This window comes from Hyperolius riggenbachi, chromosome 1, assembly GCF_040937935.1.
Source record: "Hyperolius riggenbachi isolate aHypRig1 chromosome 1, aHypRig1.pri, whole genome shotgun sequence".
NCBI classification, from domain to species: domain Eukaryota; kingdom Metazoa; phylum Chordata; class Amphibia; order Anura; family Hyperoliidae; genus Hyperolius; species Hyperolius riggenbachi.
Genome location: NC_090646.1, coordinates 333,991,518 through 334,007,705, shown reverse-complemented (window position 1 = coordinate 334,007,705; position 16,188 = coordinate 333,991,518). Strand labels below are relative to the sequence as shown.

Sequence of the window (16,188 nt, the reverse complement as noted above, 5' to 3'; positions counted from 1 at the left end):
AAGCAACAGCCCTGGGGAGAAGTGTAATACCCAGGAAAAGGGCAAATGTAAAATTGAATTGAATAGTAGTCATAAAAGATGAGCATATGAACATGCGCAGTTGTCTTCTTACCCTGTAGCCCAAACTTAACCTTCACCCTTTCTCTTACAAAGTCTTAACCTAAACCCCACCCTTTCATTTACACTAAGGGCTCAAACACACTATAAGCGATTTTCTGAGCGCTTTTTGGCCTCCAGAGCTTTCTAAAAGACTTTATAAAAGACACTCCGATTGACTTACATTAAAATCGCTGTAAAATCGTGATAAAATCAAGTGATTTTACTGAAAGTCAATGAAAGCGTTTTTTAAAAAGCTCTGGAGGCCAAAAAGCACTCAGAAAAGTGCTTAGAGTGTCTGAGTCCTTTAACTATTTCGGGACCGGCCGCCTAACCCCCCCCTTAACCACCCTGGCGTTCTGATTAAATCGCCAGGGTGGCTGCGGGAGGGTTTTTTTTAAATAAAAAAAAAACTATTTCATGCAGCCAACTGAAAGTTGGCTGCATGAAAGCCCACTAGAGGGCGCTCCGGAGGCGATCTTCCGATCGCCTCCGGCGCCCAGAATAAACAAGGAAGGCCGCAATGAGCGGCCTTCCTTGTTTTGCTTATATCGTCGCCATAGCGACGAGCGGAGTGACGTCATCGACGTCAGCCGACGTCCTGACGTCAGCCGCCTCCGATCCAGCCCTTAGCGCTGGCCGGAACTTTTTGTTCCGGCTACGCTGGGCTCAAGCGGCTGGGGGGACCCTCTTTCGCCGCTGCTCGCGGCGAATCGCCGCAGAGCGGCGGCGATCAGGCAGCACACGCGGCTGGCAAAGTGCCGGCTGCGTGTGCTGCTTTTTATTTCATTAAAATCGGCCCAGCAGGGCCTGAGCGGCAGCCGCTGGCGGTGTTGGACGAGCTGAGCTCGTCCAGACCGCTCAGCTGGTTAAGAACCAGGCATTTTGCGGTGGTGTGGTAGTGGGGGTTGCGTGCGTTTGGGGGTTCAGGCGGCCGGATCCCCTGTGTGGCTGGCTGGGCAGTGTCCCCTCATGGTGGCAGGTGTCCCCCCTTTCGCCAGCAGCCATCACTCACCTTCCAGGCTCCAGCGATGAGCCGCAGTAGCTCCTTCTTCTCCGGCCGGCATCTTTGCTCTTAATGCCGCTCAGTTCCGAGCCGCGGCTTGATGACGTCATCAAGCCGGGACCCAGAACTGAGCGGCATTAGGAGCAGAGATGCCGGCCAGAGCAGAGGGGGGCATCGATTGTCGCTGGAATGGCAGGGAGGTGAGTGGATCCTCTTCTTTTACCCCCTGCCGCCGCCGCTGTCAAAGTGATCACTACGATCCGCCGGCGATCGTAGTGATCACATGATCAGCAGCCATACGCGATGGCTGCTGATCACTGAGGGGAGATGTCAGCTGTCATATGACCGCTTAATCTCCGCCTCCGGGTGTGCACAATCGCGTCGGGAGCAGACACGGCGGGCCGGCGTAGATTCTACGCCGCATTAGGCTAGAACAGCCACAAGTGAGGCGTAGAATCTAATGCAGGCAGTTCGGAAAAGGTTAAAGAGAACCTAAACTGAGGAGATTTTTTCTTTTAAAATAATTCCAGTTGCCTGACTCTCCTGCTGATCCTGTGTCTCTAATACTTTCAGCCTCAGCCCATCAACAAGCATGCAGATCAGGTGCTCTGACTAAAGTCAGACTGGATTAGCTGCATGCTTGTTTCAGGTGTGTGATTCAGCCACTACAGCAGCCATAGAGATCAGCAGGACAACCAGGCAACTGGTATTGTTTAAAAGGAAACATCCATATCCCTCTCAGTTTAGGTTCCCTTTAAACAAAACCTACAAAGAGAAGAATATGGAGGCCGATGTATTTACTTCCTTTTAAAGGACACCTGAAGTGAGATGTATATGGCAGCTGCCATATTAACTCGTTGCCTGGGGAATCACACCTGAAATAAGCATGCAGCTAATCCAGTAATACTTTAGTCAGAAACCTCTGTTCTGCATATGCATGTCAGTGTTTTTTTTTTCAGCCCGGGTGGCATGAAAAAGTAGCCGGGTGGGGAGGTAAGGGCCCTTTTCCACTAGGAAGTGTTATCGCAATCGTGCAATCACGTAACCTATAATTTCCACTACCCGTGATTGCGCCGTATAGCTACTGGGAATGGAGCACGTTTGCCCACCAAACGCAATTTGGAAAAAATGACACATGCTAGTGGGAAATGAGCACTGCGATTAAAATGTTATGGTAGTGCTCATTGTGATCAGTGATCCGCTTTCTGAAGCGGATCGCAGCTAGTGGAAAAGGGCCCTAAGGTCATGCTGGGTGTAAAGGGAAAGTTACACCTAAGTGGGGTGTGTGGGTAAGTAGGTCAGGCTGAGGGCTGGTGGCTAGTGGGGTGGATGGCTAGGTGGTCAGGCTAGTGGGTGGGCGAGTAGGTGGGTCAGGCTGGTAGCTAGAGGGAAGGGTGGGTAGGTGGTCAGGGTGTTGGCTAGTGGGGTGCGTGGGTAGGTGGTCAGGTTGGTAGCTAGTGGGGTAGGTAGTCAGGCTAGTTGGGTGGGTGAGTAGCTGGTCAGGCTGGTGGCTAGGCTGGTGACTAGTGGGTCGGTAGGTGGTTAGGCTGGTGGCTAGTGGGTGGTCAGGCTGGTGGGTGGGTGGGTAGGTGGTCAGGCTGGTGGGTGGGTAGGTGGTCAGGCTGGTGGCTAGTGGGGTGGGTAGGTGGTCAGGCTGGTGGGTGGGTAGTTGTTCAGGCTGGTGGCTAGTGGGGTGGGTAGGTGGTCAGGCTAGGAGTGGGTCAGGCCAGAAGTTGGTGGCTAGTGGGGAGGGTGGCTCAGATTGGAGTCTGGCCGCTGGTGAGCTAGTGGGAAGGGTTTGCAACTGACCTTGGGGATGCCCGCACAGTAGATACAGAGGGGGGAGGGGCCTCAGTGGCTCGGCATTGCGAGCAATGAAGCTTCTATCCAGCTCCTCGGGCAGTAGATACACTCTCAAACACTAGAGCACCAGCCAGCCTCCTGGTATACGCTGTCTCCTCTGTGCAATGTCACACACACCAAAATGGTAAGTAGTATGTGCGGCAAAGAAGAGAGGAGACCACGTGGATCAGGCGGCTGGCTGGCGCTCTAGTGTCAGAGAGACCAGAGCCAGTGACTATCTACTGCCCGAGGAGCTGGATAGAAGCTTCATTGCTCGCAATGCTGAGCCACCGAGGCCCCTCCCTGCCGATAGCGCCACCTCCAGCCAGCGAATCACTACAGACAGAGGAGCACTCCTGCAGTGTTCAGCGACGGTTTTCGCTATTGAGCGAGAGCCGTGCGCTGATTGACAGCAATGGAACGCTCCTGCCTGCATTTTGATTTACAGCACCGAGGGTTTGGCAGCCAGGCGAGGTTTCAATTCACCCGGTCGGCCCGCCCACCTAATCAGGCCTAGGGAGAACACTGCATGTTCAGGGTCTATGGCTAAAAGGTATTAGAGGCAGATGATCAGTAGGACAGCCAGGCGATTTGCATAGTTTAAAGGAAAATAAATATGGCAACCTCCATATCCCCTCACTTCAGGTGTCCTTTAACCTCCCTGGGGGTATGATTATTTCCAGCTTTTGTTTCCAAGTGGTGAAATTTTTTCACAAGCTTTCAGACCCTAAAAATCATACCGCTTGATAGATCTGCGGCAGCCCTGTACATACCACACCTCCGATGGATCCAACTCGGGATTACTGCTCTGAGCTGTGGATATCTGTCCCGAACCGGACTCAGGGTTACAACTAAGGAGTTTCAATAATGCCTGGCTGATCCACTGCCTCTGAGGGTAGGGTCATACTTGCTAAAAAAACGAGGGTGTTTGTGCACTGCGGAAAACGCTATTTTTAGCAACTTTGACCCTACTCTTAGAGGCAGAGGATCAGTTACACATTGTTTGATGCACACATAATGCTCCCAATGCACAATTTCAGTGCACTGAGGGCAATCTGCAGTTTTCTGCAGCAAGGTAAAAAAAAAAACCACTGCTGTTGCATCACACAACGCATTTGATTTCCTATTGACAACAGGTCGACAGTGATTCAAACACAACTGATGCCAGAAAGATCAACAAGACTGCCAGGCAATATGTATTGTTTATCAAGAAATAAATAGGACAGCCTCCATAGGTCTCTCTCCTCAAGTTCGCTTTAAATTATTCCGAACACTATTCAAGTATACCAGGGCAAAATCTATTTGGAGGTCTGTGAAGCATACAAGAGAAAGGCAAGACTTTAAAAAAAAGGAAAACTCCCTGGTTCTGTTTAATATAGTCCAATGAAATACATTTACCAAGACTTGTGTAGTCAAATACCATGCAGTATTATAAACACAGATAATAGATAAAAGGCTGTCTAGACAAAAGCCAATAACTGTATTCTCCTGCCAGTATGGAAGAGGAGTATGACAGTGATGTCTGGCATGTCTAAAGCATCTACATGGAGACATATTAGTGTATGTGGAAGTGAACCAAGTACAGTACTGTATATCAATATTGGGATTGATAACATCATGTTTATGTTAATCCTAAATAATATGCTTTTGTATTCTTTTTTTTTTTCAGATATAAAAAAATATCAGTTGATTTTCTGTTAACTTCTAAATGTGTCATGTCATTTTCGTACCACCTCCACAACCTCATTTTCATGCCTACTCTTATGCCACTGTCAGGTTCAAAAGAAACAGTACATAGACTGTGCTAAGTATATGTTAAAAGCATAACCATTCATTTTGCCCTTCCACTACATAGCTTTGGTAAAATTAGACAAGCTTGTATCATCAAGACTTTACACCTCAAGATTGGCACCTTAAGGGGAAACTAAACTGAGAAGGATATGGATTTTTCCTTTTAAAATACTACCAGTTGCCTGACTCTCCTGCTGATCCTTTGCCTCTAATACTTTTAGCCACAGCCCCTCAACAAGCATGTAGATCAGGTGCTCTGACTGAAGTCAGACTGGATTAGCTGCATGCTTGTTTCAGGTGTGTGTTTAAGCCACTACTGCAGCCAAAGAGATAAGTAGGACCGGCAAGCAACTGGTATTGTTTAAAACAGGGGTGTCAAACTTAAATACTAAGTGGGACGAAATCGTACACTGGGACCAAGTCGCTGGCCACCTTCCTCCCTTATAAAATTCCCAGGTGTCTAATGGTCCCCCTTCAACCCCTATACAGTTCCCTGATGTCTAGAGGCCCCCCACCCTATACAGTTCCCTAGTGTTTAGTGCTTTCCCCCACCTCCCTATATGGCTTTCCTGGTGTTCTAGGGCTTCATCTCCAATATAGCTGCTCTAGTGGTCTTGAGTGGGCTAAACATAATGCAAAGTGGGGAAACCACTTGAGGGTCAAACTTGAAGGCTCTGGGGGCCACATTTGGCCCGTGGGCCCGGAGTTGGACATGTAGGGTTTAAAAGGAAACATCCATATCTCTCTCAGTTAAGGTTCCCTTTAAAAAAGATGCAAGGTCAACTTTTACAGTCAATTTGCAGTTATTTTAATAAATTAAAAACATTTGTACTTTTCCCAATCATAACCACTTGAGGACCGCAGTGTTAAATCCCCCTAAAGACCAGGTCATTTTTTGTTAAATTGGACACTGCAGCTTTAAGGCCTCGCTGCAGGGCCGCATAACTCAGCACATAATTACCCCCCCCCCTTTTCTCCCCACCAACAGAGCTCTCTGTTGGTGGGGACTGATCGCTCCCCAGTTGTTTATTTTTATTTTTTTTATAAATATTTATTTATTAATTTTTGATTAAATGTTACTATTTGTTTTAAATGTATTTTATACTCCCCCCTCCCTTTCCCCGCCAGCAAATAAGCGTGATCGGCTGTCCTAGACTTCACTGTCATGTCCCCAGTACATCGCTGCCTTAGATCGCAGCACTGTACGGCAATAAAAGACAGTGGTTTCTCCTTCCAACAGTCTCCGAGCAGCGATCGCCGCTGGGAGACTGAAGGCGGGTCGAAGCTCCACCTACCAAGCGGAGATGCGCGCAATCTCCTGCAAAAGCCAGCCCCAGGACTTTATGCCAATTAGCGTTAGGCGGTCCTGGAGCTGCCACCACGGTCACGCCCACTGGCATGACGCGGTCTTTAGGTAGTTAAAGTGGACTTGAACTCTTACACAGAACAGAAGGAAAACAGAGAAAAGTACCCTGTATTTATTTAGAGAGTGTAGCCTGTCTAATTCCTCCTTATTTGTGACTAATCACCACCGTAATTTGATTTCTCAGCTGTGTCAAACTCAGGTATCTCATTTGGCACAGCAGAGCAGCCAATTGATAAACACAGGATATTAACAATATGTCTGGTTCCATGAAAGCAGAAAGTAGACACTGCAGATGCATTGCAGGATTTGTATCAGCTGTAACAAACATTTTTTCTTTAAAGCTTATGATGGTGTTGCGTATCTTTTAGAGAAGCGAGGTGGTTCTGAATTCAGGTCCGTTTTAATCACTTCACTATTAAGGCGTTTTCTCCCTTATGGACCAGAGCAATTTTCACATTTCAGCACCCCTCCCATTTAGTCACCAATAACTTTATCACTACTTATCACACCAAAATGATCAATCTCTTGTTTTTTTGCTTAGGCTTTCTTTAGGTGGTACTTTTTGCTAATAATTATTTTATTTTATACGCATTTGAAAGGGAATAAGAAAGAAAAAAAATCTAAAAAAAAATATTTCTCAGTTTTCAGCCATTCTAGTTATAAAATAAAGTGTTATTGTAATTAAAAACCACGCATTTCATTTGCCCCGGTTATTACAACATTTAAATTATGTTAAAGAATTACACTCCCTTATTTGCAAAAATACAATAATATACTCTCATGGCATACAAATTTAAAAAGCTAAGTCAAAGTCAAACATAATAATGTATGTATTCTGTCACTTCGGTTTTATTTTTAAGTTATTTATTATAGTAACTGTGGGGACAGAAAGGGGTAAATCAGGTTTTTATTTATATGTGTTGGCTTTTTTTTTGTGGACAAAAATAAAAGTTAAGTGCACTATTTTATTTTGTCCCCTAGATGGTGCCATCAAGTATAGAAAGATGAATCACATCTTTCTATACTAAAGAAGTTTTTCAATTAATAATCTCTGCTGTTGGTTACAGCAGAGCTTATTCACAAATCCGGCACTTGTTAATGGGAACATGTCCCCATTCAACAATCTGTCCTGTAACTGCCGATCACGCGAGCAAGCACAGGTCGCCCACTCAAACGCGAAGACGATGGTGTAGATATACTGCCACGATCATGGCTAGTGGTTAATCAAGGAGAGATCAGAATGGGGCAGGTTTTTCAATAGATCAGTGCCGTCCAATTTTCACTCTAAACAAAAAAATTATCAACACATTTCTAAAAAGTTTGGTATTCAATATGTTAATATATTCAGCATATGACAAAACAGCAGACGTATAAATTCTAGTTTAATGCTGTCTAATACCAACTACAGGCTATTTACAGGTAGGTATAATTTTTTTTGTTTGTTAAACTACCACGTAACATGGTATATTAAGGAAAAAAAACAACAAAACATTAACAAACAGGCGTGATCACTAATAAAAAAATTCAAAATCAAAGGGAAAAGAATCCTTCTCTGTAAATGTTTTCATTGCTAACATTTTGTCAACAGTAAATCATGACAAACACTTGAACAAGGTCTATTAATTTTTAAACAGTTATTTACTAGAAACCTTACCGAATTTATATCTATAGCCAGTGAAGTTGGTGTCTGTATTCCCGGAGGTGACTGAGGACCTGTAGTTGCTATTGTGACAGTAAGTGGGGGCAGTTGTGTTCCCCGTTGCAAACCAGACCCCTGGATTAATGAGGAACTTTGTGTCAGGCCACTTGGCACTTGTGTTTGCTGTTGTGAAATTGTCTGTGTAAAGAAAGCATAAGGGGGGAGCTGCTGTTCCAAAGACAAAGGATCCATTGTTACAGTCTAAAAAATAGAAAAAAAAAATAACTTCATGAACCAGGGTAGTGCAACAGTGAAAACAAAACGTACAAACGGACGCCTTGAGAACTTCCTATATTACTGATTTATACAGTGCTTTCACCTTAATTAGCGTGATGCATACAATAAGTATATACACAAAAGGTGATAAAAAAAAAAAGAATGATGAGCAGCATACCTAGTAAAATGTACATAGAGATGGAGCTAAATCAGAATTTATTTTTACTGGCCAAGTAGGTTCACAATTAAGAGGAAGCTAATATGCCACTTTGCTCACTTACAACAAAAGTAGAAGTAGCAACACAAAATACTCTAAAATGCCTGATTTCCCCCCCTTTTTCGGTTGTATTGAGAAACGATGGAGGCGTACTCACTTTGGTTGTCAGTGGTTAAGACATAAATGGATGTGTGTTGATACATTATAATTAGACAGAAAATGTATATAGTTATACAGTAAAAGCTGCACACTGACTCCCTTACATTGTATCAAAGTGGTGTACCTTCAGTGTTGTCCCATGAAAAGGTATAATGATATATTTACAAAAACATGAGAAGCGTACTCACTTTAGGTAAGATACTGTAGTTAGGGACTAAAGTTACAAATGCAGGATCAGGAGCAAAGGAATATACTGTATTTGTGTATCATCATACTACAAATGATATTGGAACTAGAGATGGCCTGACCGGTTCCCGGCGAACTTACGTAGTTCAATTCGCCCGCCCCTAGTGCATCATTGGGGTCAACTTTGATCCTCCACATTACAGTCAGCAGGCATATTGTAGCCAATCAGGCTACACTCCCTCCTGGAGCCCCACCCCCCTTATAAAATGCAGGCAGCATCAGGCTTTTCACTCACTCGTGTGCCTGCAGTAATTAGAGAAGGGAGAGCTGCTGCAGACTCTCATAGGGAAAGCTTAGTTAGGCTCTTGTAGGCTTGTTAGCTTGCTGATTCTTATTGCTAAAAAAGCACCCCTCAACAGCTCTTTTGAGAGCTAATCTTGTTCGTGTGTGTGTGTGTGTGTGTGTGTGTGTGTGTGTGTGTGTGTGTGTGTGTGTGTGTGTGTGTGTGTGCGTGTGTGTGCGTGTGTGTGCGTGTGTGTGCGTGTGTGCGTGTGTGTGTGTGTGTGTGTAGCCCACTTGCATTATATACAGCCCTGTCAGTCAGTCGCAGCTGGCCTTTGGCCCCTTGTTGGTATAATTACTACTGTGACAGGTGCACATTGTAATACCCATCGCTGCATATACCTACTTGTTGTTCCCTTCAGTGCACCCACCTACCTACGTGAGTGCACACAGTGTCACTGTGCCTGTCCAGTACCTGTGTGTGTGTGACAGGTGCACATTGTAATACCCATCACTGCATATACCTACCTGTTCCCTTCAGTGCACCCACCTACCTACGTATGTGAGCGCACACAGTGTCACTGTGCCTGTCCGGTACCTGTGTGTGTGACGGGTGCACATTGTAATATAGCATCTTTGCCTGCACGCCGTGTGACAGCCTGCCCCATGACTAAGTCGGTCCCCACACAGCATCTCTGCCTGCAGGCCGCTTGACTGCCTTCTCCGCCACCACCAACAGGGTCCACCAGGACTCCAGGCGGATTCCTGAATTTTTAAGGCCGCTGCTAGTAGCGGCCGCTATAATCATTTTTTTGGTGCGTGTACATGCCTGCCTAATTTTTCTGACTGCACTGCGGCTGCAACAACAAAACAAAAGGCATGTACATGTGTCAATTTTGCTTCACGATCGTTACCTTGCCGCGGTGAAGGGGCTTGCGTATCACAATGAAGCAATGATCGACGGCTATATGAGTGTCTCGGGGGGTGGCACACCAAAAATAATAAGGTCATTGCTTTTGTGGCCAGCATAAATGTTCCTAGTTTTCAAAGTTCGCCTCCCCATTGAAGTTCGCACGAACCAAACTTTTGTGGAAGTTCGCGAACCGAAAATCGGAGGTTCGGGCCATCTCTAATTGGAACCCAGACAAGTTTAATTCTAGTCTCATTTACTCCAAATAAATTAGACCATAACTATGGTAAGAGAAATAAAGGCCCCAAAAGACAGGGCTGCGTGGAACACCAACATAAATGATGAAAGGGGAAGAGGTGGAGTTGGAGTGGCTAACTCAAATAGTGCCTCCTGCAAAATAGATTAGAAGATACAACAAAAAGATGAGGGGAGATGAAGATTTGGAGTGTAATTCCAGGATTTATACATTTTTCAATATTACCGCCTTTTCTTTCCTCATTTCCTATAAGTAAAATAAGAATGTCTAGTGCCATATTGTAACATTATTATTATAACTTTATTGCAAATGCAGACATGGCTGTGGGAGGAACACCGTGTTACTGGTAAGTAATGTTGATCCCACAGTGCCTAATGGACCAAATGCATCTACAACACTGTGCATTAGGACTGCTACCATAACGTATCACTTAGAAGGCTCTAGATACCTGAGAAATAGGTGAAAGAGGGGACATATTTGGTGATATCTGCTGAGATTGCTGCCTTCTCGAGTCGGAATTTAATACCATTTGACCTCCCGAAGATTGTCGATGTTGAGACCCTCCAGTAACTGTCCCTTGCGTTGTTGTCATTCCTAAAATTACATTGAAATAAACTAAACTATATTTTAAGTATACATATATTGAATCATACTACAATGAACAGATAAAATGTGTCAACTCAGTTCCACCCCACAGTACACTTGAAAATATACAAAACAAACAAGAGGGGTTTTAAAGGAACAGTATCAATCTTTAATTCTTCATAAGCGCTTACCCAGTCTCTGCTACACAGCACACCGTGGTGCTACACGTTTTTATACAGCATCCCAGATTGTGGCCTTTTTTATCCTGATACCCCGGTTATTCCGTGAAACACGTGTCAGGCATTGTTTGGTTCTGTGATTGAATATCTTGTTCATATGACTGCAATCAAGGAAACTGATGTTATGAAGAATTAAAGATTGATGCTGTTCCTTTAAAGGGAATATCCAGGCAAAAAAAAATAAAATGCGTTTCACTTACCTGGGGCTTCTACCAGCCCCATGCAGCCATCCTGTGCCCTCGTAGTCACTCACTGCTGCTCCAGCCCCCCGCTGGCAGCTAGCCGGCGGGCCGCATTGCGTACATTTTTACGCATTCCCGCTAATGCCGGAACATTAACACATACATTTTACGCGTTAGTGGTGCCATGCGTAAATTTTTATGCGTTGTACCACTAACGCGTAAAAATGTTTGTGTGAATGTTCTTGCATTAGCGGGAATGCCTAAAAATGTACGCAATGCGGCCCGCCGACCTCCAAGGTCGGCTAGCTGCCAGCGAGGGATTGGAGCAGCAGTGAGTGACTACGAGGGCACAGGATGGATGCATGGGGCTGGTAGAAGCCCCAGGTAAGTGAAACTTTTTTTTTTTTTTTTTTGCCTGGATATTCCGTTTAAAACCCCTCTTGTCTGTTTTGTATATTTTCATATATTGCATCATCAGAAAAATGGTTACCAAATGTATATTTGAACTTTTATTTAAAGAGACTCTGTAACAAAATTTTCAGCCTTATTTCTTCTATCCTATAAGTTCCTATACATGTTCTAATGAGGTCTGGCTTATTGCAGCCTTTCCTAGTTGCACAGTGGCTGTAATATCTCTGTTATATGATCTAATCTTCTCTCTTCTTTGTCAGGCTCAGGCACTCAGGCAGGAATGTGCTGATCTGCTTGTGATAGGATAGAAGCTATACACACCCTCTCCATGCCCCCTGCATGCTCTGTGTGAGTCACAGACTGAGCTCCACTCAGCCTATCACAAGCTGGTTAGAAGCCATGTCTTGTTTGTAAATACTGCCTAAAACTGGCAATTACAAGCCAGGATTGCAGCAGGGAGTGGAAGAAAGAGCACAGAGGGGCCCAGGAGAACATAGTGAATAGAATGGTATGCTTTTTATTGTAAGAATTTTAGAGTACAGATTCTCTTTAATACATTTTATATTCATATATATCAGGCCAAAAAATAAATAAATGCACTAGATTACATATATTACACTTTATTTAAAATCACTCAAACTTCCCCACATAATTCAAAAACATCACTGGGAAGGTGGGGTTTCATACCAAATATTCAATTAGTCTGTGTTCCTTTTTAGAAAACCCCCATTATATTTCCAATTATGCTCAGCTTTATCTTAGGATCAGTGGTTGGTATGGGCACTCCCAGGGCGTGGAGTCTAAGTGACTGTGAATCTTCACTAGAGCACTATCCAAGGAATGATAGACCGCCAACCTACTTTGCTGCCTAGCAGTCACCAGGTCCTCCTGGGATTGCCCCACCGGAAATGAGAAGAACAGGAGGTCGAGCACAGCAGTGTGGAAAGGGAGAACTGGCAGGATGGGTAACTGGGCAAACTGGAATAAAGGACTGGCAGCGCAGAATAGAGGGAAGGACTGGCACTAACAGGACTGTGGCTGGCAGTACTCTGACTTGCAAGACTGACAGGACTGTGACCGACAAGACTGACAGGGCAATAAAGTGTTGATTTATAAGAGAAATGAAAACTAGGAAGGCCTATAATTGTAGGAATCCCTTTGTTAGATGTAGGTGATAGGAATGAGAGATGTGCGTTTAGAAGATCAGAGGTATTTGGTGAAACAAGCAGAATTCCATGGGCAAACAGTAGGAAGTAAAACAAACCCTCTGTTCTTGACCGGGTTCACACGATAATGCTGAATTAAAAAATTAAGGCGAACTTGACAGAGAGAGGCCACCATTTTGAAAAGGTCTGGTTGCCCTGGTCGCAGAATGTCTCTTCAGCTGGTGTTCATTGTGTTTTTTTTTAATTCCAACTTTCCCAATGATGCCCTTTTTCTGGTCCTTTATATGCCTTTGTTAATGCATGGCTGTTGCTTTAAACCTCGATCATGACTGGAGCATTGATTGCACTTTATGCAGAAAATTGTTATAATATTTTAAGGTTTGATCTTTTGATACGAGTATTGAGCGTGTTTTCACAAGGTTATTTCGCCTTTCATTCTGCTTGTGATATGTACGGTTATTGATTTTCTTCAATATAATAGTTTTTGAAATGAAAACAAACCCTCTGATTGGCCTCTGCTTTCCACTTAATTGGAGATTATTCAGGGGCTTTAAAGGGAACCTAAACTGAGAGGGATATGGATGTTTCCTTTTTAACAATACCAGTTTCCTGGCAGTCCTGCTGATCTCTTTGGCTGCAGTAGTGGCTGAATCACATACCTGAAACAAGCATGCAGCTAATCCAGTCTGACTTCAGTCAGAGCCCCTGATCTCCATGCTTGTTGAGGGGCTGTGGCTGAAAGTATTAGAGACACAGGATCAGCAGGAGAGTCAGGCAACTGGAATTATTTTAAAAGGAAAAATCCATATCCTTCTCAGTATAGGTTCCCTTTAAGTCATTATGGGCACTCAGTTTTAGAGTTAATGTCCAGCACCATATTTAATTTACTTAGGTGAGCCTTGCCATATTTTCATAGAAAATTGGGGGGTTTTCACAAGAATGAGATTCCCAATACATGTCAAAACCCTTGTGCAGCTGAAATTTATAGTGGGTGAGTATTCCGGAACTTAAAAAAATAGTAGCAGTTCCATAACAGTGTTTGTAGCTGTGTGACCTTTGCAAGTTAAGTATAAAACAGTGTTAAGAAAGCACTGTCACTCCCCCTCCCACCAGTACCTGCTCCTACCTACTATCTTATCAAATGCTAGTGTTAGATGATTGACATGAGCTGGGAGCGGGTACCAGAGGTGCAGATGGGAAACTGGGAGACTGAAAGTACCATGTTGGAAAACTGTCCTTTATAAAGCTATATTGATGTCACCTGTCAGAAATGAGTACATACCTGGGGAGGTTGACACTGTGGTATAAAGCTATGTGTATCTGTGGAGAAGGGATGAAAGTGCAGCAGAAGGTGAAAAAAATCAAATGGGGGTCACTGCCTAGCACTAGCTACACGATAGCCGCTGTGCAGCGGCATCCCCCCACCCCCTCTGATCGCCTCCGGCGCTCAGCGCAAGCAAGAGATTCCGTTCAGAACAGGATCTCCTGCTTGGCTTCCCCCGTCGCTCGTGATGACGTCACCGACGTCAGAGGTAGTCCCAATCCACCCCTCAGCGCTGCCTGGCACTGATTGGCCAGGCTGCGCAAGGGGTCTGGGGGGGGGGGCTGCGCGGCACGGCGGGTAGCGGCAGAAATCGGAAGTTACACGCAGCTAGCAAAGTGCTAGCTGCGTGTAACAAAAAAAAATTATGCAAATCGGCCCAATAGGGCCTGAGAAATCCTCATGCGCGACATACCCCGAGCTCAGCTCGGGATTATCGCCCAGGAGGTTAAGTGATCTCTGGGGAAACTTGCACACACACTAGATTCTTGGCCCAGTCCTGTCTAGAATTCTTATGGACCAGAGACTTTTTTCCATTCAGACCACTGCAGCTTTAACGGTTTATTGGACCAGAGACTTTTTTCCATTCAGACCAGTGCAGCTTTAACGGTTTATTGGACCAGAGACTTTTTTCCATTCAGACCACTGCAGCTTTAACGGTTTATTGCTCGGTCATACAACCTACTATCTAAATGAATTTTACCTCCTTTTCTTGTCACTAATACAGCTTTCTTTTGGTGCTATTTGATTGCGGCTGTGATTTTTAGTTTTTATTATATTAATCAAAAAAGACATGAATTTTGTCAAAAAAAAAAAAAGATTGTTTTTAACTTTCTGTGCTGACATTTTTCAAATAAAGTAAAATTTCTATATACATTTTTGTCTAAATTTATTGTGCTACATGTCTTTGATCAATAGACATTTATTGGATTTTTTTTTGTTTGGGTAAAAGTTATAGCGTTTACAAACTATTGTGCAAAAAGTGAATTTCCCCAGTTTGAAGCATCTCTGACTTTTCTGAGCACCTGTCATGTTTCATTAGGTGCTAGAATTCCAGGATGATATAAATACCACCCAAATGACCCCATTTTGGAAAGAAGACATCCCAAAGTATTCACTAAGAGGCATGGTGAGTTCATAGAAGATTTTATTTTTCAGCGGCAATTGACACTTTGTGACAAAAAAATAAAATAAAAGTTTCCATTTCTGCTAACTTGTGACAAAAAAAAAAAAAAAATGAAATCTGCCACGGACTCACCATGCCCCTCTCTGAATACTTTGGGGTGTCTAATTTCCAAAATGGGGTCATTTGTGGGATGTGTTTACTGTCCTGGCTTTTTGGGGGGGGGTGCTAAATTGTAAGCACTCCTGTAAAGCCTAAAGGTTGGCTGCAAAAGTGTCACACGTGGTATCGCCGTACTCCGGAGAAATAGTATAATGTGTTTTGGGGTGTATTTTTACACATACCTATTCTGGGTGGGAGAAATATCTCTGTAAATGAGAATCTTTAGGGTTTTTTTTGTTTTTTTTTACACACAATTGTCCATTTACAGAGATATTTCTCTCACCCAGAATGGGTATGTATAAAAATACACCCCAAAACACATTATACTACTTCTCCTGAGTATGGCGATACCAAGTGTGACACTTTTTTGCAGCCTAGGTGCGCTAAGGGGCCCAATGTCCTATGAGTACCTTTAGGATTTCACAGGTCATTTTGAGGCATTTGATTTCCAGACTACTCCTCACGGTTTAGGGCCCCTAAAATGCCAGGGCAGTATAGGAACCCCACAAGTGACCCCATTTTAGAAAGACGACACCCCAAGGTATTCCGTTAGGAGTATGGTGAGTTCATAGAAGATTTTATTTTTTGTCACAAGTTAGCGGAAATTGATTTTTGTTTTTTTTCACAAAGTGTCATTTTCCACTAACTTGTAACAAAAAATAAAATCTTCTATGAACTCATCATACACCTAACTGAATACTTTGGGGTGTCTTCTTCTAAAATGGGGTCACTTGTCGGGTTCCTATACTGCCCTGGCATTTTAGGTGGCCAAAACCGTGAGGAGTAGTCTGGAAACCAAATGCCTCAAAATGACTGTTCAGGGGTATAAGCATCTGCTAATTTTGATGACAGGTGGTCTATGAGGGGCCGAATTTTGTGGAACCGGTCATAAGCAGGGTGGCCTCTTAGATGGCAGGTTGTATTGGCACTGAAGTGCAGGAAACGCAGGATGTTCTCAAATAGTGACCTGGAC

At 44.0% G+C, this 16,188-nt stretch overlaps 1 protein-coding gene across 8 annotated transcripts in view; it reads right to left on the bottom strand.

The window, feature by feature from the left end:
• Positions 1-16,188, bottom strand: part of CRTC1 (CREB regulated transcription coactivator 1) — a 363,687-nt gene that overhangs the window by 143,723 nt on the left and 203,776 nt on the right. For all 8 annotated transcript variants that reach the window (XR_011020507.1, XR_011020508.1, XR_011020509.1 and 5 more), the window contains 2 exons: positions 10,475-10,620; positions 7,756-8,001 (listed from right to left, as the gene is read on the bottom strand). Coding sequence is in view for 4 of the 8 variants with exons in the window: in XM_068233924.1 (XP_068090025.1) it covers positions 7,756-8,001; positions 10,475-10,620 (392 nt within the window). In the remaining 4 variants the exon portion in view is untranslated. The remainder of the gene's footprint in view (positions 1-7,755; positions 8,002-10,474; positions 10,621-16,188) is intronic.